This window comes from Vanessa cardui, chromosome Z (genome assembly GCF_905220365.1).
Source record: "Vanessa cardui chromosome Z, ilVanCard2.1, whole genome shotgun sequence".
Classification (NCBI taxonomy): Eukaryota; Metazoa; Arthropoda; class Insecta; order Lepidoptera; family Nymphalidae; genus Vanessa; species Vanessa cardui.
In genome coordinates, this window is record NC_061154.1 from 14,722,218 (window position 1) to 14,744,496 (window position 22,279).

Genomic DNA, 22,279 nt, shown 5'->3' on the forward strand with positions numbered 1-22,279 from the left:
TTATTTTAATGCATGCTGTAAATACCTGTTAGTGAAAGTGCAATAATTCTGGTAATCTCAGTAGCTATATACTTATACTGTTCAATTATATATACATACAATTGAACAGTATAAGTGTTTGATTAATGTTTAAGGTTTACAAATCTAACTGATAATCAGTAAAAGTGACAGTGACGTGACCTTAGAAAAGGGGCGTCTAGTGAACGTATATTTATATAGCGTGACATAATTTATGTGTCGTTAGATACAGCCACACTCGCTTACAAAATTTAACAAAATGTTTTCGAATTGAAAGTTATGACAGAATTAAAAACTTTAAGGTATTGATAAAATAAGCACTAAAATAAAAAAAAAATAAAAAAAAATTTACAAATGTCCTACTGGACAAAGACTTCCTTATTTATTGAGGGAAAGTCTTGGATACTTTTCCTTTGCCGGTAAAATAATCATGTGGCAGATTACCACTCGATACATGCAAGATTCCTCACGATATTATCCTCAGCCTTTGAAAACCAAATCCAAAAAAATACATGAAAGCTAACCATTGCCTTTGTTTGAACTAATAACCTTCAGTTATGTTTCACGTGTTCAAACCACTATTCATAATGATACTACTTAATCTAAATATTATTACTTTGAAATAAATTCTCAAGCAACATTGAACGATGCATTGTATATGTTAAATAAAATAAAGACACAGTGACATAATGATTTCTAAATAGAGGAAGTCCTTGAATCACATTGGGTTTAACTGGAGAAAATGAATGAGCCTTAAGTAATAGCATAGGACGAGATTAGAAGCCCGAACCTTATCAATTGCTTGACCTCAATCATTAAACAATACGAGACACGAAATAAGACGTACTATTTATTACTTTTAATTTCGACATAGATTATTTTAATTCAATATAGATTAGATCGAATACATCAAAATAACAACTTAAAAAAAACTAACCTCTTATTCTCATCGAAAATTTTCTTATACTAACCACAAGATCGGTCGATTACACTAATGTCTTTTGATCGTGCTTTCTACTGGCTGACAAAGTAACGACTGACATCTCTGCCAAGCGATGTTTAACAGTTATTGTTATTAAATTGTTTGTAAACCGCGAAAAATCTCTACGAATACATTGTTGCAGGGTGACTGTATCGAGTGTTATAATACTAGTGCTTTCTCGTTACTTCGTTCGCTAATATCAAGCACACTTGGGTGAGGTCAAGATGAGCTTATGCGTGCTAGAGGGCTTAACTCCCTATCAGCCTTACTCGTACTAAATTCAAAGATATTAAAACATATTATAATTAATACGTAAAAAAAATGGACACGCTATTAATCATAATTCCTCACATATTTTATAATATAATTAAATATATGTATCAATATTTAAATTTCGAATCGATCATTTTTTTAAAGCATACATCGACTTTAATAAAAAAAAAAAACATGAAGCCCGCCCGGAAAGTGTGATACATCTAAATTGATGGATTTTGTTATATGTAATTTAGAATAAAAAAACAGAGCTTCGTTCACAAAACAAGTATATTTTGTTATTATTATACTAATATATAGCAAACATACTAGCGCCACAGTACGTTATAAGCCAGCGAAATATAGAGACGTGGTGAAGAGAACCATGGCGGTTTAAGAGAAAACGTATCGTTTGACGTCACGGAATCCGATTTGTACTTAAAGAACATCTTTATGAAAAGATCGTGAACGTCAAAAAAACCTCGGCGGCATATTTACGTTATGCAAATCATTTCAATATGATCCTCATTGCTAAAATATATTTACTGTAAATTTAAATAAATCATACAATTTAAATTTTCGAATGATTAAATTTAAATAAATTAATTAGCATATTATATATAGATAGCTACGAAGCTTATCAATTCGGATGATATTTATCTTTTACGATTGTGTTTCGGGATATCTGATCTGATATCTATCTGATTGATTAACATTATTATATTCTGACATTTTTACTTGTTCCTGAAAACAGACACATCAGACATAAAATATCACCTAAGGAGGTAGGAGTGGTATCGACGGGATCAGCAAAGTTTAAGCACTATGAGCACTAATTCTTGAGGCCAGTGGTGACTACTTCCCGTATGACTTATTGCGAGTTCAGTCCCGATTTATAACTAGGTACTATAAAAAAGGGTAATTCGAAATTACTATAACATTTACAAATATCAACCCATATAGTTAAATCGTGACGAAACGCCCAATAAAGGTATTATGTCCAGTGAAGGTGTGTCTGTTTAGTCGGGTCCTATGTAAATAGTGCCGCTAAAAAACATACACAAACAGATACTATCGTCCGGTAAATATGTATCAGATCGGATTAGTGTGAATGTGCTCTATTATTAATATTTTTCCAATAATTACTTATTACATATAGTAGATTAGAATTAAGGTAAAATACGTTTTAAATTTTAATAATTTTGTTTAAGGTGAAAGCTCCAGCTTACTATATGGGAGGTCCTGCTCCGAGCACTCTACCCCGCGGCGGAGCTGTCTTGAGGGCCTACTCCCCAGCTGCGCCCCCTGTGCCGGCTGACCGTACGAAGCAAAATCCTTGTAAGCAAATTCACTTTCGCATACACCAAAAAGTTCCCACTATGGCGTAATTACTGACATAGATTTTTAACGAATTTCCGCCATTACCAAATTATACCGACATTATTTTTAGTTCACTGCATAATGCACGTGTTTCTTACGACTTAATGAGATCCGGCGTAGACCAGTTTTTATAGGGATTTTTTTCTAAAAACTGTGTGTGTAGGTCCCTCTGCGCCACCAAAACCAGTGCGCTCGTACGTTCCGGGGGGCGGCTCAGAGCGCTGTTTCCCCTTCGCCGGAGCTGATTGTCCCCGTGGTACCGATCAACTGTACTCTATTCCTGGTAACCCCGGCCTCCTCCTGTCGACGTGTTTTTTTTCGCTTCAAAAATCTTATTTGCTTGAAGCTTTTTATTCTTTGAGTGTCGTGTTAACAGTTTTGATACGAAAATCGACTCCTCTCTACTGATTCCACTCAAATATTAACTTAATTGATATTAAGTACACGTTAGACGATGACTCTGTAATGCTATGTTTCTAAAACCTTTTTTTTATTCTTAACTTTTTTTGTCATAGTGAATAATTAGGTTTTAGTTGTAAACGCTATATTTTATTCTTAGTAATGCTTTAAAATGATTCAATATGAACTTTGGCTCAATTAAGTGCATATACATATTCCAACTTGTTGATTTATAATATATACCAGCTGTATTTATAATAATATTCAATTATGAGAATAGTTACAAACGAAAATTGTCATTCTTTGTTTTCCTTAAACACACTTTTACTCGTAGAAATGTTTCAAATTACGAATAAATCTGGGCAGCGTTCGTAAAGTGACACAATGCTTTGTCTTCTTCTTCGGCATATGAAATTGCTGATGACAGAAAGAGATGAATCGTTCTGTAACTATTTCCGCTATACGACGTTTATTAGCGAGACCGTTTTTAAAGTTAAGCATTTACTAACACAGTTTATAGAGAAAGAGTTTTAATTGTACATTTTTCATTTGTAATCTAAATTTCGATTAAGGCTTTGCTCTTTTCGCTTTCCTCTCTCTTATTACGTCCTTCAATTTATTCATTCAGCTTCAAATACATTTAATGTTGTTTACTTGGTGTACCACAGTTTACTTCAATTTTATCACGTTATATCCTTAGCTTTTTCTTAATTACATCGTTAATGCAATATTAATAATAATTTCGAATTTCGATTAATTATATACGTGACGTTCTCATAAAAATGTATTTCGTACAGCGCATTCTGGAGATGGATACATGTCTTCGCCTGAGCGCGTCATCGCCCCCCGGCCCTACGAAGACCCTTATTACACCCAATTCCTAGGATCTGCTGCCAGGCCGTCTATTGCTCCGGTCATCGACGAAGAGGCCAAGTAAACACATGTTCACAATAGTATTAAATATCAATTGTAATATTTTTCATTTACACGATGGTAAGTAATTTTACAACTATATTGCCCGTCCAGTGATTTTATTCTTTTCGTCCTCAAAAAACTATACAAACAATAATTACACAATTAAATAATTCCCTAATTAAAATAATTTTCAATAATATCGATATATTTTCCAGTGAAACGGTCATAATTGACGACTCGTACCAGATGTATGGAGTAAACCCGATCACCACAGCTCCGCGACCTATGCCCCGACCCCCATACGACGCCAGGTGATAACTTTACCTTCTAAAATAGGAAATATCGTACACGATATATTGTATTATAAATACGATTACAAGATGCATAATTATTAAATGATTTGAAGTTCTTTATACAGATAAATTTTCATCTTGTATGCTGTGCGATATTGTGGCCACAATGATAGGTGCTCTGCGACTTATTAGCTAATGGCGACAGTAAATTGCTTAAATAAAAGTTTTATGTGGCTGCTTTTATAGGTTCACGCACTAATATATTCTTTTATAGGATTGGTCCACCAATTGACGATATGCAACGCCTTCGCGTAGAAAACATGGAGCGCCAGCTCGCGAATCTTACAGGGCTTGTACAAAAAGCTCTGCAGGTTCCGGGCACTTCTGCAGCAGCATCAGCCCCTCCTGCGTCGCCGAGGCTGGATTACCAGACCTATACTACAAGACCTGCTGGTCAGGGTAAGAATATTTGATTATTTTCAGGAATAATATCTAACGCGCATATGCAGTGTTACCATATCGATGGGCTTCTTTTACCGGTCAGCATCCAGCATAATATAAAATAAAATATCTTCGATCTCTTGTGGACATTCGATTGCGGATGATATTTCTGAATTTCTATTTTATCAAAGTAGTCAATCTACATTTTAAATACATACATTTTTAATTAGTAACGAATTAACCAAAATACTCCACATATTTTCAATTCTGTAACTGTCAAAGCCTTAGTGCGTTAATATGGCTTGCGTTTCCTGTACTCAGATGCCGATCGATTGGCCAGCAACGAGAGACCTCCCAAATTAGGGAGGGACAGATTTCGTAAGTGTGAATGATCGCGGCCAGATAATTGCCGATGCATTGCTAATGCTCAAAATTTTAGATGACAAAAAAAAACAATACAAAAAAAAAATTATAGATCATGTTTATACATTTATGCATTTTGTACTATTTATTCGCCAAATGATAAATGAATGCTTATAATAGAGTTTGTAGTTAACGAAGGTACGAAACCGCAAATTACGGGCACCACCACATTCTATTAGTGAACGAGTAAATGTGTAGTCCTAATACTGAGCTTCTTCCGCGCCTCTCGGAATGTGGCCAGGGAAAGTGACGCTTTCACTCCACCAACATGCATCATATACGCGTCATAGCAATTCGGGAAAATTTCTATTGGACGAAATTTACATTAGCAATGCATCGAGCAGTCCCCATACATCACGCCGAAAGTGCTGCTTGCTTGCTGACTCGTGTGATTTTATTGTTTTCAGCCTTTTCTAATGTAAATTGTTTATACAGAGTACTTATCATCCGCAGCGTCATTGTTTCTGTCAGTTTCATTCATTATTAAATCAAACTCCTTGATCATAACCGTTAGTAGACATAAATCGTTGACTTTATCATGCTGCTACTAAAATTGCAAAACGTAATGTTACGTACGCTTTACGAGACAGACATGGTATGATTTATTAAAATTTGAGTTGATTTTAGTAACAATCAAGTTCGACCGACAGCATTATTTTTGTTTTGTTTATTAGAATAGTAAAATAGCTTCGAAGTATTACACCGTATCCCTTGTCAACAGCATGTAAATATTTTTTTTATTTTGATTACTTTCTTTAATTAGAATACGGATATTAGTTACCTACCTATAAACTTTGTAATTTAATTTTCCTTATTTCGCGCACGTCCATCACATCGTCTAATATATATATATAATATATATATACAAACATCGACTTATGAACATATTTTAATGATTACGCTTTTCTTAGTCTTACACAATATTTCGTTTCAGTGATTGGTTGAATTTGATAATTAATTTTGTAAAAACATTGGTTATAGACCTCAATTTTTCTGCAAATTTAGTATCGATTTTTCCAAATTATTGCACGTTTGCATTAAAAAGGCACTTTAAGCCATCTCTCGTATGAACTTTGAACAGTATTACACCATTACGGAAACTGTCGTAAATTTTTCATTAGTTTTGTTGACCTATTTAAGTCGATTTTCTTTCCTGCACACCCCTTTATATTCATAAATTTAAATTTGTTATTTCAGAGAAGTCTGTCTCTTTTGAGAAATCGGTATCCTTTAGTGATGACCCACCAGATATGAACTCTCCCAAACAACATTCTCCACAACATTCAGGTATGCATTTGTGAAATATAAATAAAATATGTTTATTAAACAAGCGCTTCAACGGAGTTGGATTTGTAGTGGTTATTTAGCAACATTAGTAGTTGGAATGGAAGTAAAGTATTTCATAGACCGGTGTTGGTATTCAAGCTCCCTGTTCTAGTAACGTATGATATACCAATTGTCCTCTTCGCGCTTCAGCGCTTTTTCCATCAGTTTTAGTATCACTCCTTACTTCATCAACCAGTTTTGTCACTTACAGTTGATGATGATTCGTGGAACATCGTCGTTTATCCTTAAGGAGGACATTTCTTAATATTACGTAGGTCTTTTCTCCAAATATTGGACTTTCAAATTTAGGAGTGGTTTTCTCTCATCGAAGTATGCAAACTGTCAATATTCCTCACTACATATATCCATGGTACATTCGATTCATTATGAATTCTTTACATCTCCGATACTTCGTTTTTTTTTTTAAATTCATATACAATGTTGCATCACTCTACATTACTATAACATATATATATATTTATTTATATATACTTATAATCAGTGGCTGAGAATGAAGTTAATGCGCATACGTATAAATCTGATTCTGTCAAAATATAACAATGAATGAGATTTAACAAAGTTCTTCATGTAACATGCTTAGTTATTACTAACTTACTAAACTAAATTAATACGAATAAAACTTAGAAGATCGTTTGCAATTTCATATTATTTTCACAGATAAATCAAAAAGGTACCTTAATATTAAAATCATGGGCAAATGTTATATGCGCGTTCTGTTCATTCTTTAGCCGAATCTCTTTACTAAAAAATCTGTCTTCTTTTTGTAGTTAAGATCATGACCACAACCATAATTCTTGTAATTGATTTCTTTCCGCTTACTTCTTTGCCATAACCAGCCGATACCAAACCAACAAAACCTGCAATCAAGTCATCAACTTTACCAAGGACGTCATCTCAAGGTAACTTTTTGAAATCCGTTTACACGAGTTTATTTGAAGAGCCTTACTAACTATAATGCTTTTACTCGTTTTGCGAAGCTATATTGGCTTGATAAATTAATTATTAGCATGAAATACCAAATCACTAATTAATGGATTTCAAAAATATAATTGAATATTTACAGATTTAGCTTAGTTATTGCTTTAGGCCATCGGGAACTTCTATATATGAATATGATAACTTGTAATCTAGTATATAGTTTGAAATCTCGATTACGGTCGTTTTCAATACAATTAATGCACGGAACTTATTATTTTTCTTTTCAAATATTCTCCTAGAACGTGATCGGCTTAAGCCAGCACCGCCACCAAAGCCGGCTGGTCTAGTGGGACAGCAACTGAATCTGGTGCCGCAAAGGACCTACACTCTGAACGTGAATCCTGACTTTTTCAACCAGCTTCGAGTACTTCAGAAGCAAAGTCGCGATCTGAGGATCGAGGTACATAATATTTTTGCAATTAAAACGTATGCATTGCGAATGAAGCCAAATTTAATGCGAATTTTAACCAGCATCGCGAACTTGCTCAGCTTGTCGATACTTCACAGTTTGATGTATTAGTATGGTGTATCTTTCACAGACCCGCAATCTACGTCGTTCGACCCTGTCGCACTCCATACAAATGAGGCAAATGATGGCTGAGACCATTGTAAAAATTGGTGCTATAGCTGCCTCTTTTTGCGATGATGATAACGATACAGTATGTATAAAAAGCATATTATTTAACGAAAACCACACATGATTTTTATTATATGTAAATTTTATTTCATTACAATATCCTAACAGCTGACGCGCGAAGAAGAGATTTATCGTCAAGATATGCTGCTTCTTGAGAACGACTTGTATGAACTAGAAGCCACTGTGGAGCGTCTGCGTGGCCAAGCGGCAAACAGGTAAAACCTTAACCCTGCCGGTCCGCAATCAGATTTTGTATTGATTGCATGCAAAATAAAAACCATACAATATTCACCTCTTTGTAGTATAAAATTAAATAGTATTTCTGAAGTGGTATTGAACTATTTTAGGGAGACTCGCGTCAATATGGCGGATATCGAACGCATTGCTATGGTTCTTTCAAAAAGTAGCAAGACCGTCGCCGATTGGAAGCTGAAGTTCCCGATACTACAAGAAACTATGAAGGCAAAACTGGCCGCAGAAATGGAGAAGGTAAAATAAATTTAACACTGCAAAATATAAAATGAAAATTTAAATCTGCGAATATTGTACGCGATTATCGAGAATAATTATATACAGGTGGTACGTAAGGAGAAAATGCTTGAAGATGAACCGGAACGTTTAGAGTTGGCTTTGCGTCGTTGCAAGAAACTAACTGGAACTCTTGTGACTCTGAAAAGGTATGCTTACCAAAATCGATCTCATATTTGGTCAGTATATGTAAACTTTTCTGAATGTCTCGTTGTGTTTCAATTGAATTTAGGTTGGCTTGCGTACAAGAGCAGCGCTTGCCAATCACCGACGGCCGTGTTTCTCCAAGCTCTTCGCAGAGCTCAGCCACCGCTGGCCCGTCTTCAGAGGATTATAACTCGGAGAATGCTTGTGCACTACCTCCGACCAATAATAAGGTACAAGCATCATCGTAATTCAAATGACGCTAAATTAATAAATAATCAAGGTCACGACTTTTGGAAGAAAATTTGCTACTGAATAAATAATTGGCTTTAATACCAAGACGCCCCTTAATGAACTGCTTAAGAAATATTCACATCGCTTTTTTATAACGAAATACAAATTAACGGTTAGATACGAAAAACTAATAACGTACTTACATTTAATATTCAAAAAATATTATGATTGTTATATTACAAGTAAACTATTTTTAAACTATATATTTAATAAAAAAATCAATCTATGTTATATATCTTAATCGAAGCAGTCGACGCCGCCTTTGACTAGTCAAAATTATCATGGATCGTAAATTTTCTTCCGAGTTTCCACATCAATATGAAATGTTAAAATCTAATCATTGATTTTTATAAAGGTCAGACTTACAGCACCTTGAGTATTTGAGATCACACGATATCCAAATATTATAACCGCTTAACAATTGCAGGTTTGCCAAAAGTTTAAAATTTGCATTTTTTTCCCGCACTTCGATTATTTTGCGGAGTGTTCGTTTTTAATTTATATTTTCGTTTAAGTTAACCCTAGTTGCTTTATAGTTTAGTGTATGAAACCTATAGTATATACTGCATAGATTTATTAAATGCACGTGCCCTTTATTTTGGAAAAAAACTCCATAAAATAATTAGCTGTAAGGAAGACAAAAAATTTAATCCTCATTAGATGAAGTAGACTGTAGTTGTATAATTGCTTTTTTTAGTTTCAGTTAAACCAAATTTTTTATCGTTTTTTATCCTCTAATATTTTATATGACTAAAGTATTGATGTTTTATGTTTCAATGTTTTTGTTTGTGTGTATTCTGACAAGAAAATCCAATTCGGCCCTAAATTCTATGCGTATTTACGAAATACGTTTGGTTTTTCGTCAATATGCTACTTTTGTTTAATTCTATTGGCAGTTTATTCAAAATTCAACTTTTTTTGTGAAAAATTGCTCGTCACTCTCTGTCAATACATAGTGGCGTTATGAGATCTATATCAAGGTAGACCTGAGTCGTCTTTACACCCTGGAACGAATATTTTCTTAAAATACTGTTCAACTAAATCAATTGTATTTATTGAAAGAAATATATTTAAAGCTTTTACATATTTATATTATATGAATAAATTATATGATTATTTTTGAAATAGATTCGTAAGATGGATCATTTTTGTAGGCGTGACAGAGTGTGACGTCAGGAACAGAATACAAATATCAAGTTTGGAATTCTTTTGCACAAACCCTGCAACCACGCACTATCCATAACGTTGCATTTTTAATCCTCGCTTCAGGAAAATAATGCCAATTTTAATGAACACCTCCAAGTAATGATGTACTTTACCTAGATGCCGAACAGAATTATTTGAACCTGCCACTCTTCAGAGTCCTATACTGTTTATAATTGTGAAAGTATGTTATTTATTTATAATTAATGATATCATAGGTTGATACTTGTAATGGATAGCCGCTACTGGGACGCCTGGTACACTTTATGACGTGAACATTTGGCAAGCAGAGCATGACATCTCGATTGTCACTTCATTTCTAAACTCTTGCCTCTCCTATAACATATGTCATTCGAGTCACAAAGTAAATGAAGTGTCTCACGATGCTTAGGACGAAGTGGGGGATTATGGAACCGTTCCGTGCATATCAACGATTAGTAGCTGCTGTTCCCCGATTGATTGATCTTGATCCTTGACTTACTTGAGCTGTGTCATTTATAACATACTATTTTAATGATAAATTTCATCGTCTTTTTTCCGTTTTGTTACCCGTCAGTTCGCCTGGAGACAGAGCCAATACTTCAGAGAAGCTATAGTTATTAACGAGTAATAAATCTCTTCGTTATATAACCATAATTATTATTATTACTCTTTTATTATTATGATTATTTATTATTATTCATAAAAATACGTTTAAATAATTTATTTGTATATTTTTATTACACGTTACTTTTCTCGTTACATTATTTTTGATATTCATACTTGTGTAAATAAACACAGAGCTATATTTATGTAGGCATGTTGGTGCACAGCGGTAAACTATGCTTTCGTAATACTGTAAGGGAATACGCTTCAAGACGTTTCATCAACTTATAGATTTTTTGCATATTTTTTCCAGTACAGACAGTATTGAAAGAATCGGTACGCATGCTTACATATATTTCAATATTAAATAATATCTTTGCAAAAACATAAGTTCGTGTTAATGGCACTTGAAGTTTTTTGTCCTTAAATATGTTTTATGTCATAATACAATCAGAATCAGTGCCATATTCATGGGCGGTTCGTTTGCTTAAAACGATTAGACCAGGCCGAGCGCTTCAAACGAGCTATGCAACTTTCAGCTTAATGCAGTCATCTTTTTATATTTTTAATATTTTTTATTTCAATAATTTGATTCGTATATATTTTATTCCGTTTCATACAAATCGTTGTGTATTTTATTATAGTATTATTAATATATTTTTAAATCAAATTGTAGTTTTATTTTATGATAATAATTTAATATGCAACGTTTTGGATATGATTTCAAGTTGAAAGTTGCTTGTTTTTAACGTAATAGCAAATAGCATATATATTGAACTAATGGCATATTTCTCTTATATACATAAAGGCCTGCTGTATATTAATAAGTATATATGTGTATTTGTAACGTTTGTAAAACTAGGCGCATAACACTTAATGGCATGAAGGCATGGTACTAGATATTAATAATTCTCATTACACTATTTATAGATATTTATTACCATTATCAGGCTTTAGACTTCATTTATCATCGTATCTACACGTGTCTATACATTAATTATTCAAATCAAATATCATGTAAATTGTAATAAAATATTGATGTCATAATATAATATTATTGAAGTTTTAATAGCAATATTGATTTATTAAACATATTAACATCCATACTAATAAAAATTAACGTTTCTTTAAAACTACTGAACAGATATCCATAAAACTTATATCTGATAATGCAGCGAGTTTCGGACAACGTTTCAGTATGTAATAATGATATATGTGTGAGTATCAGCGTTTCAAATTAGATTTTGAAGTGACAGTGACAAGCTTAAATATAATATATTTTTAAATAGTATGTTTATATGTAATTAAGTAAGCAACTCCATCACTGGTAATTAATTATTCGCAATAATTAAGACAAAATATAATACTATAATCTCGGGAATACAATATCTTATGACAGTGTATTGTAAAAATATAAGCACTTAAACTTGTAACTATAACTTACACGACAATATTTGTTATGCTGTAGATTCAACAATAAAACGAGTTTTTAACACGCATGGTATTCTCTAGCCTGCTTTATAATAGTTTGTGCATCTTGCCGTTTTGTTTCTGTTGCAGCTCGTTCTCGATTCCAGAAGCAGCTCACAAAACCAATCCTCTGGATCCCAATAAGTTTCGAAGTAACCCCTCCTTATCCCTTTTCCTCTTCTTCTATCTAGAACTAACATCGATTAGAATATTAGCTATCACATTCGTACACTAGTGCTTTTAGAATCTTCTACTTTTCTTGAGCCCACTCTTCTTTTTCTCACTTTCGCACTCCACAAGAGACACCGACACCATTATTGACTACAGAGAATCGATGAGTCCACTTATCCCTAATGCCTGTTAAGTTCTAAGTTGTCGAGTATAATTGGTTTCAAAAGACTAACCTGCATCTGGAGCTAAGGTAATATTTTTTCTAAATTTCGTACCTATACGCTTATAAAGTATTTGTATCTAATTTCAGTATTAAAGTCTGGTATATTAAGTAAGCACTTTGAATAAACAATTAATTAAAGTATTGAGTAGAATGCAGTTCACATTAGCTTCTATATTTAGTTATTGTAATGGTTAAAATAACATTTAAATAGCTTTCTTTGATCGGTAGACAAAGTTTAAATCACTATTTACACAAATTTTAAAATTTTTGACTAATGGCAAAATCATCACAATTGTTAAGAGCGAAATATCGTCTCCAAATATTTAATGCATTTTTTGTGACACATGAAGCAACTGTATTATATTTTCCATCACGTTCAGCCGCTCATGCGTCCGTGCAACATCTCTTACATACTCATTCTTCGCCTCCGACCTCCGTTTGATGTCACCTCGGCTCTCTATACCACAAATCATTACAGGCTCGACACATTCTTTCATTTTTTTTGTCGTCGACTGAACGTTCCTATTACTTAACATAATCTCATTTATATTATCAGCTCTACGATTAAATCAGAATGAGCGTTATTCGACGGCAAAAAATTCGAGGCAATCGCCTTTCGTTTTCATTTTATTCTTTTTGAATGATTGTGGTCGCATTAAACCATTTAGTTCTATCCATATCTGTGAATACGGAGAGTTAATCAGTGAATCTTATTATTTGAATGATTGTTTCTCGATGTTTCTGTGCAGTCGGTGTTATTGTATTTATGTCGAAAACTGCGATGTTGAAATTTCACTCACGCCATCCTAACGTTCATACCATATCCATGAAAATTAACAAAATTACAACATCGCCGTTTACATTCGCGAAGCTCGCCTTGCAAATCTAGAAGTGGACGGAATGATGCGCAGGGTGCCGCCGTCGCCGGGCGAGCAGCTGCGGGCCGGGGAGCAGCTGACGTGCGGCCGGAGAACGCCCTCGATGCGCTACTAGACGAACTCCAAACTTTCTCTAAACCACCGGAGCGCGGCGGACGGGGCGAGGGGCCCCTGCGCCGGCTACACTCGTATCCCAGCGGCAGCGACACGGACGCCTCGCCGCCCGTGCGCGCGCGCGGCCAGCATCCCCCCAAGCCGCCGGTGCCCGAGCGCCACCCCGAGCTGCTGGCGATGGCCGTGCGCCGAGCCCCGCCGCCCCCGCCGCCGCGTACCACTTCCCGCTCGCCTCTCGCGTCTCCCACCTCGCCTTCCTCTCCGCCCCGACCTGATTCTTCCGACTCCAACGACGAGAAAACTGCTTCGCGTCAGGCACTCCTCGAACAGCGGCATCAGGAACTCCTAAAGAAACAAAAAGCACTACAAGAGCAGTACGCTCGCTTGCAGATGATTCAGCGAAGCGGATCAACGCTGCCGCCTAACGCGCAACCAGATTTGAAGAAAACCGGTAGTGAGTCGAACTTGCTCACCAAACTTAGCCTGAACCTGGCACCGGCCAGTATTTCGGGGAGCATGACGCACTTGGCTGGTGACTGCGACGCGAAACGGAGCGAGGCGTCGCCCGAGGACGCGCCGGCGACAGCGCCCGACGCGGTCGCTACCACCAACAAAGTGTACGAGACTGACATCCTGTGACCGTGTCAATTTGGCTTTATATCTGTTTAAGTTAACCTAAGTTGTTGTAGTAAATAATTTATACTATAGTACATTTATACTGATTCAAAGTGTGCGTAATAATGACGAATAACCATTATTAGTGGGTATTGCACACATGGATATTTTATCATATTTGTTAAAGTCCAATCGTGTTAAGTTGTTTGTATGATACACTTGCTATAATTTCCTTATTTGGTGACTAATTTTCGTCCCCGTATATTTTAAAGTTGCTACACGCGCTGCGCTCTCTCCGAACTTTTATCTAACTCCTTTACCTATAATCTTCTAATCCTAACGTATAAACAACAACAATGGCTAGAATACCGGATTACCGAATTTCATATCATTAAACGGTCAAATAATCAAAAAAAAATCTAAAAAAAAACTGTGTTTAAGCGAACAGCTTATTAATGGTGTTTCTGTAACCCTAGTATATGTCTATCCCATTCAAATAACCTTGTAGAGAACTACGTCTCATTTGCAAGCAGATAATAAAAAAAGTTAAAAAAATTGATTTCCGAACATTTCATATGAATATCAAAATCACGGCAAGTAAAAATATAATCATATAAATATTTATAACAAATAAAATAAGCATATTACACCAAATAAAAGATTTTTTCAAAATGTCAAATTTAAGTATCTACTTGCAAATGACGGTAGATTTAGAATTCACTACGTATAATACATGTATCGTTCTACCGTAGCGAAAAATAATAAAAAGAAATTGCTGTCTCGCAAATGTCTACCTGATTGGGTTCAAGACGAGGGTGTTAAGGCTGGGCGAGACTTGGCGAGGGAGTGCCCAGATGTACTACAAGTTCTGAGACGGTTTTAACAACTACCGGTTGTTAGCGGGTAACGGTGAAGAACGATTAGTAATATAATCATCAAATTTTACCATTAGCGTAAATGTGTATGAATCGTGGTATCTTCTCTCCTATTATATACATATATACTTTATACCGTATGTATATAACTAATTACATAATTAAACCTTACCTAGTCCCTAAAATTTCTACCTATACCGTAATAATATTTTACACTTATGTGCCAAATACTTTTTTATAAAATTCTCATCTTTCTGTTGATCAGGTTTTTACCACAAAATATTTGCTCTTATTTTATATTTCTGGCACAACGAAATCTTAATACTATTATCAATTAAAATTATCGAACTTTGGATTTTCTTTATAAACTAATTAATATTTTTGACGGTTACATTTGAAATCTCACAGTTATAAAAGTAATTTCGTAAATCGAATTAAAAGGCAAAACTGAATTGAACAGCAGAATATAAATTTGCAAAATCTTTACGATATTCCGAAACGCAAACTGCAGCCGCGATAGAAGAAAAATAAAACAAAATTAATCGCATTCTCAAAGAAAGATCAAACAAACGGTAATATAATAATCATATAAAAATTGACTGTGATAAAACAAAAGCTATCGATTTGTAAACGATAAGAATTGAATTCTTAAAATTTTGTAAAACGGCTTACTGAACTTAACACAACTCAAACCAGACAAATCTACTTTTATACTTATAACAAAAATGAATAAAAACAAAAACAGAAAACTACTGAATTCGTACTCGCGCATAAAATCCGTCAATAATATTAGTATAGTTGAACCGAACATTTTTCACCTAATAGCGTATTTGTGGTCAAATTGTTTGAGAAAACGAACGAGTGATATTGTTGTATAGATGTGTTAAAATATTCTTATTTTTAGACTCAAAATATATCTGCATTAGACAATGTATAGAGTCTAGTATTAGCTATAGATAATGTATATGTTATGCCAAATAAATGTGCGCTTTCTAATATTTTTGCGTCTCACGACAACTCTCGCGGTACCATGCTATTCGAGGAACTCTGCGATTGGCTATAAATAATAATACTTTAAATGTGTGCTTAATTCAATTTTCGAATAAAAACTTTCGATTCAAAACAAACTTCCAATACGACTAGTTAGGCTTAGACCGCACTTCAACTGAGTACCGCGCGATTTTTATTTGTTGCCTCAATCCGAAATATTGCGCTTCAGATTTAATTAATAAATAAAGATTATATACAATCCCTGTAGTAGTTGATTTTCCGTACGTGTAAACTTATTATAAAACTAAGATCATGCTGTAAAAAACTTGCAATTTGATACAAATTTGACATCGTGTAGTGGGAATTTAAATCGAAAGAATATAAAATCGCGTGGTGTAATTTCGCAAAGTGGCCTTAGCTGTAATCATTCGATTCCGCTTATACAAACCAATCCCTAATTTAAAGAAATCTTGAATTAAATAGATTCATATAAGATTACTTTAATAATTACAAGAATAATACATTGAAAAACCTCATTTGCTTCCCGTGATACATGGAACCGCAGAGTGTCACACTATTTTATTATAAGTGCACAGTATTAACACGCACTTAGAAATTATTTATAAAACACTTACGATTGAAAAAATTATGAATTCCATGAACACCCTAACTTTGAGTGAAAAATCTCGTCTGATTAATTGTCACACGGTGTACTTTATTTACATAATATTATATGAAGTATTACAATTTTTTATCAAATTATATACGGAACCAATATTCACTGTAGGGTTATGACTGCTACAAAAATATCTTGTAGTATTTCAAAACATACTAATAGAAATTTTGAAAAATTTTAATACAAATTATATAATAACATTTTGTAATTGCAGAATTATTTCGACTGGCAATTAATTTTAAATTTAGTGAATCGTCGTAATTAAATAAGAAAAATCCACAGTGCGTGTTTGGTTCCATTAAAGTAGATAAAAATAATGCTTGTTAGCAATTTATTGTGCAATTAGAACCATAACTTGCGAAAGCTACCGCTTACCGTCTTGCTAATAAACTCGACGAATAGAAAACTGTCTAATGAAAGTAAAAAAATAGTCTTTTTTTTAAATTCGCGTTCACACATCGATATATAAAGAATTTCGAGTAATGTTTAAAATATATTAAAGCAGAAAGATTGACGCCTTTATCGGCCACTAAAAAAAAACTTTCGTTTATTATTAAGACGGTCCGAGTCAAAAGCACTCATATTTTAAAAGAAATAATATTTTATTACTTAAATTTTAAGTACTAATTTGCTATGCTGTTTATCGACTATTTTTATGCCATCATGGATTTGATATTTTACAAAATATTTTCTACATTATCGCGTCTGTACATCTCAATATTGCGGGAGCCGGGTAATGGCAATGACCGTGTAATCGCGAGGTATTATATTGTTTGCGATGCAATTTAACACGTGTGTATTATCAGACATACAGAATTATATAGCATATTCCCTCACATTCATAAATATAGTATTAAATTATGTGTGTCAATGGTTAACTTCTAGCTTAGGAATTGTAAAACTGTATTTTTCAAATTTCTTTTCTATTTATACTTATTTCATGTTTTTATTTGTAAAATATTGAAGTTATTTTTATATAAGTATTAAAAATTATAAATTTTGCATGCACTGCGGTTCTTCGATTATATTGTTTTATTACGTTTAGTGCCAAATATGTTGTTTTGTAAATTATTATTATTATTATGGCGAAAATCAAATATTATATACAAGTATGTCGAGTTGAAATTATTTCTTTTAGAATTCGATAAGTTGTATTTGTTGAACTTAAAGCTTAAAGCTTATGTAGTGGTGTTGTTGTTACTTTTGATATATCTTTGTATTTATGTTTAGTTAAATTTCATGTTATTTCATTAGGTTTAAAACAAAAATAGCTTCAAATATTTTAAACTAATTGTGGATTAAAATTATAAACGTCAAGTTAAAAAGTTTCTTTTTATTTCCTGTCCATTTCTTAGATTAGTAAAATGTCTTGCAAAGAGTTATGCTAATATTATAAGCGGCGGTTTAGATCGATGTTTCAAAATCAATCACGATAGAACGGCTAAGCGGATATGAATGAAATTTGACACAAGATATCACTAACGCATGACCCAAAGACTACGGGTACCCCGCCCCTCACCCTATAGACAAAGAAAGAAGAATAGAAGTATGGAAGACCATATTGTAAAACAAATCAGACTAGCTACCGCAACAGCACAGGGGATAGAGCACAAGTATGCACAAACAGGTGCACAGTAGCATGATAATGACACAATGAGACAGTATAATACATATTTTCTGAAATACAGATGTAAAGTATTCCAAACTTTTAAGCAAGTCGTTGTACCAACGAAATAATTTATTTGCATGATATATTCAATGATAAAACATTGGATGTGTTGTGTAGTGGTGGATTTACACATTTTTCAACTATAGGCTGTTGAATATTAGCTACTATAAATAGACTGTACTAATAAATAAATGAGTCTGAGTGGCTGCTTACAAAATTTTAATAGAACAATTAAATGAAAAATTTTAATGGTATAAAAACCCTTTTAGTAATTCAAATATATCATATGTACAGTAAAAAAATTTAAGATGTCTTCACGACTTATTACTACTTACTTAATTAACTTAGCTTCGGTTTGCTTAGCCTGCTTGTAAATCCATCACTATTAGAATATAAATATAATAGGCGTATATTCTCTAGGAGGGAAAGATAAAAAAAAATTAAGTATAAAACAACCTTTTTATTTAAGGTACAATATCATTAACCTACGAACAATTTATGTATGGATACTAATCATAAAATTAATGTTATCATTTGGTGCTAGCTACCAAGATCAAAACATTAGTGACCATGGCTCCTTTTTACAGACTATGAAATAACGAATTAACGTTTTATTTTATATATGGCAATACTACTACTTAACAAATGCAATGTTACTTTATTTACAGATTAAAAAAACTAACGATTACCTCTCTTTCCGGCACATATATACATTCCTGTTTTGTCTCACTTTAATCCCGAAACTTCTGCCATAGTACTATTAACCTCAGTTTGAATATTACAATAATACTTAAATCTAATTTGTGATCACATTCAATGTTGTACACTAAATACACGAAATATCTCAATAATAAATATAAATAATTATGCACTTTGGTTCACCGGTATTTTCCACTTAAGCTTCGGAAGTATACACCTGTGAAAAAGAAAAGTTCATTAATTTATACAGCCACTTTGACAATATGTATAGCCTTGTAGTTTAGCCAAAATCGAACAGAGACAGGTCAGGGATGTAAAAACTAATTAAGAAATTCTTATTGATCGAATCCAATGATCGAGCACAGAAATTCGTTAAGAATGCCAACCATTCAAATAATTTTTAGGCTCGATCTATGAAATTTAGGATTTCACAGATCCATGGAGCTAAAGGCAGTCACAACTAAATCGAAATGCAAATTAAAATAGACGAAGTCGTTTACAAAATTTATAAGTATATACGCTAATAAAATCATATTATAGCCTAAAACAAAAAGTACGTATGACTTTCCTATATAAATAGGAAGTATCAAAACATTATTATATACAACAACAGCCTGTAAATTCCCACTGCTGGGCTAAAGGGCTCCTCTCTCTTAGAGGAGAAGGTTTGAAACATATTTCACCATGCTGTTCCAATGCGGATGGGTGGAATGCACATATGGCATAATTTCTCTGAAATTAGACACATGCAGGTTTCCTCACGATGTTTTCCTTCACCGCCGAACACGAGATGAAATATAAACACAAATTAAGCACATATCTATATAGCGGTGCTTGCCTGGGGTTGAACCCGAAATCATCGGTTAAGATGCACGCGTTAACCATTGGGCCATTTCAGCTCTAGTAGAAAGTATCAAGAAAATATTATATGATATAACATTATTTAGTATGGGATGTTGTGCAATTGTAAAATATCAAACGATCATTACTGAGTATCCAGTCATGATTCGTTGGTATATCAAATGATTCTATTCAAATAACATAAATTGTCGTTAAAAATGACCAAGAATCAAAATATAATATGACAGCTAGCGTTGATATACAAAACTGCGTTTAATAAATTTTGATAATTAGTTTATTTACTAAATAAAAGATGGCGATATTGTAATCTTGAAGTTCTGCCTTTCAAATGTTTTTAAAGATGTTTTAGTATATGAATGTTGTATTTCTGCCTGTATTGTTTTTAGAAAATTTCACGATCTGTGGTCTGGTTACTTTAAAACAAAAGGTGAATGCATATTTATTAAATAATTTAATTGTTTACCAATTTTTGAACTTTTAAGTAAAGCTTCTGCAGTTAGTTTCTTTATGTACTAACAGATGGCGCTGTATCACATAAAAATTAAATTGTGTTGCATTACATACTTTTGGAAACTGAGTTGTATACATATATTAACTCATTTAAACAAAGAATTTTGAAAATGACTGAATTTCTACATCTGTGAATCGGTTAATATTAATTTCGTCAAATTATTAATGAACTTTTTATTTTAACCTTGTCCAATACCCGTACGTAGTTAAAACATTTTTATATCCCTTTATCAATAAAAACTGAAGTCGCTGAAACTTGTATCATTTAATTTAAAATCTTCAAAAATATTAAATATATCTGAAGATAGCTACATTAACAAAATGATCCATAAAAACTTTAACCTTATAAATCGACCTCAAGAAGGAGGTTAGTGTATATAGAATAAACTATTTCGAAAAATGTATTACTTTGAGTCATTTCTATGTCGGGAAAATAAAAAACGCAACCAAACAATGTCGCATAACGTGAACTGTCAACCATCAATGTTGAACAAATTCAAATTTAAACGTCAAAAGTCAATATAAAAGTCGAGTTATTCCATTTTCCTATAGACCGTAAATCGAACTGTTCCGAACATTATAAAACCAAAAAAGAAAAAATCGATTCAGCCGCTCTCATTTTCTTATTAATATGTATACTTGAGTGTTGCTAGTACATCATGTTATGTATTGTTAAAGTAATGTTAAATTGAGGTTAGTATAAAATTAATTTGATAACAAATCAATGGATGTTTTGTGAAAATCTCGAACTTTTCCTATTCCCTATGTGAAGACGAACGGAAATCAATATAAGGTACGATATTTTCAATAGTGATTCGTATACTTGATTTCAATATTCAATTTCTTCGATAGCATGTTACCATGATAGTAAATAAATAAATTTAACTTTATATATTTATTTATTAATTAATCATCAATTTAGACATTTATATATTTTTTTTTTCATCCAAATAAAATATATTCTTATATATTTGATAGAGAATAAATTAACCCAGTGCCAGTTTGCGGAACATGTGAGACAGATATAATAACTGTGTTGAAAACGAAAAATAAAGATATCGTTCAATATTGAGTAAAAAATTTAATTAAAAATCGAACTCGTGAAAACAAAAGCGAAACGATCAAGTAGGTGCTCGTACATCGTATTACATTTGGAAACCGGAAACAAATGCTCTCATCAAAGGAATTCGTTAAATGAATGAAGCATACAGCAGTTTTTGCTGTTATAAAATCTTCTTTGTAAGGAAAGTAGATTCCAAATACAAAAAATATATATTTCTATAGCGACTATTAAGACAAGAAGTATCGTTCGTCTTATTTGATTAGATTTTTATTACAACATATTATTATGTAGGTAAGTTCATAATATAAGGACTTTTTTTATTTAACGCAAAAAGTTATTAAGTCGAATTTAATCGGAAGTAAGATCATTTCAATGTATATCTGTCATGTACATATGTCTGTCTGTTCCGCAACTTGCCGCCGGGTAATATAATAGCCAATTAAGCTGATCTTACAATTAACACATTTTTCCTAACACTAATTCAAAATAATTTAAATATGATTATTTTCACAATAAAACATCCATATATAATTACCGTGTAACATTTAGAAACGATTACCAAAACGAAAATATATGTTTAATAAATTTACGACATTTAATAAAACATGTAATCTTGGATTGATCGGGTTTCCGAATAATCCCAGTC

At 33.0% G+C, this 22,279-nt stretch overlaps 2 protein-coding genes across 19 annotated transcripts in view; one reads left to right on the forward strand and one right to left on the reverse strand.

Moving 5' to 3' along the window:
* The window catches only part of LOC124543059 (coiled-coil domain-containing protein AGAP005037), a 199,338-nt gene extending 181,938 nt beyond the window's left edge, over nt 1-17,400 (forward strand). For 8 of the 17 annotated variants that reach the window (XM_047121078.1, XM_047121076.1, XM_047121083.1 and 5 more), the window contains 15 exons: nt 2,464-2,590; nt 2,796-2,915; nt 3,829-3,964; nt 4,162-4,257; nt 4,514-4,698; nt 5,002-5,058; nt 6,301-6,390; nt 7,287-7,349; nt 7,668-7,828; nt 7,968-8,087; nt 8,174-8,280; nt 8,413-8,554; nt 8,642-8,742; nt 8,826-8,970; nt 13,595-17,400. In XM_047121078.1, coding sequence (XP_046977034.1) covers nt 2,464-2,590; nt 2,796-2,915; nt 3,829-3,964; nt 4,162-4,257; nt 4,514-4,698; nt 5,002-5,058; nt 6,301-6,390; nt 7,287-7,349; nt 7,668-7,828; nt 7,968-8,087; nt 8,174-8,280; nt 8,413-8,554; nt 8,642-8,742; nt 8,826-8,970; nt 13,595-14,314 — 2,370 coding nt within the window. In that variant the 3' untranslated portion in view covers nt 14,315-17,400. The other 9 variants (XR_006967427.1, XM_047121087.1, XM_047121080.1 and 6 more) reach the window with 9 other exon arrangements.
* Nucleotides 17,401-18,945: 1,545 nt separating this feature from the next.
* The window catches only part of LOC124543206 (tyrosine-protein phosphatase corkscrew-like), a 28,597-nt gene continuing 25,263 nt past the window's right edge, over nt 18,946-22,279 (reverse strand). For both annotated transcript variants that reach the window (XM_047121321.1, XM_047121322.1), the window contains exon 12: nt 18,946-19,416. In XM_047121321.1, coding sequence (XP_046977277.1) covers nt 19,396-19,416 — 21 coding nt within the window. In that variant the 3' untranslated portion in view covers nt 18,946-19,395. The remainder of the gene's footprint in view (nt 19,417-22,279) is intronic.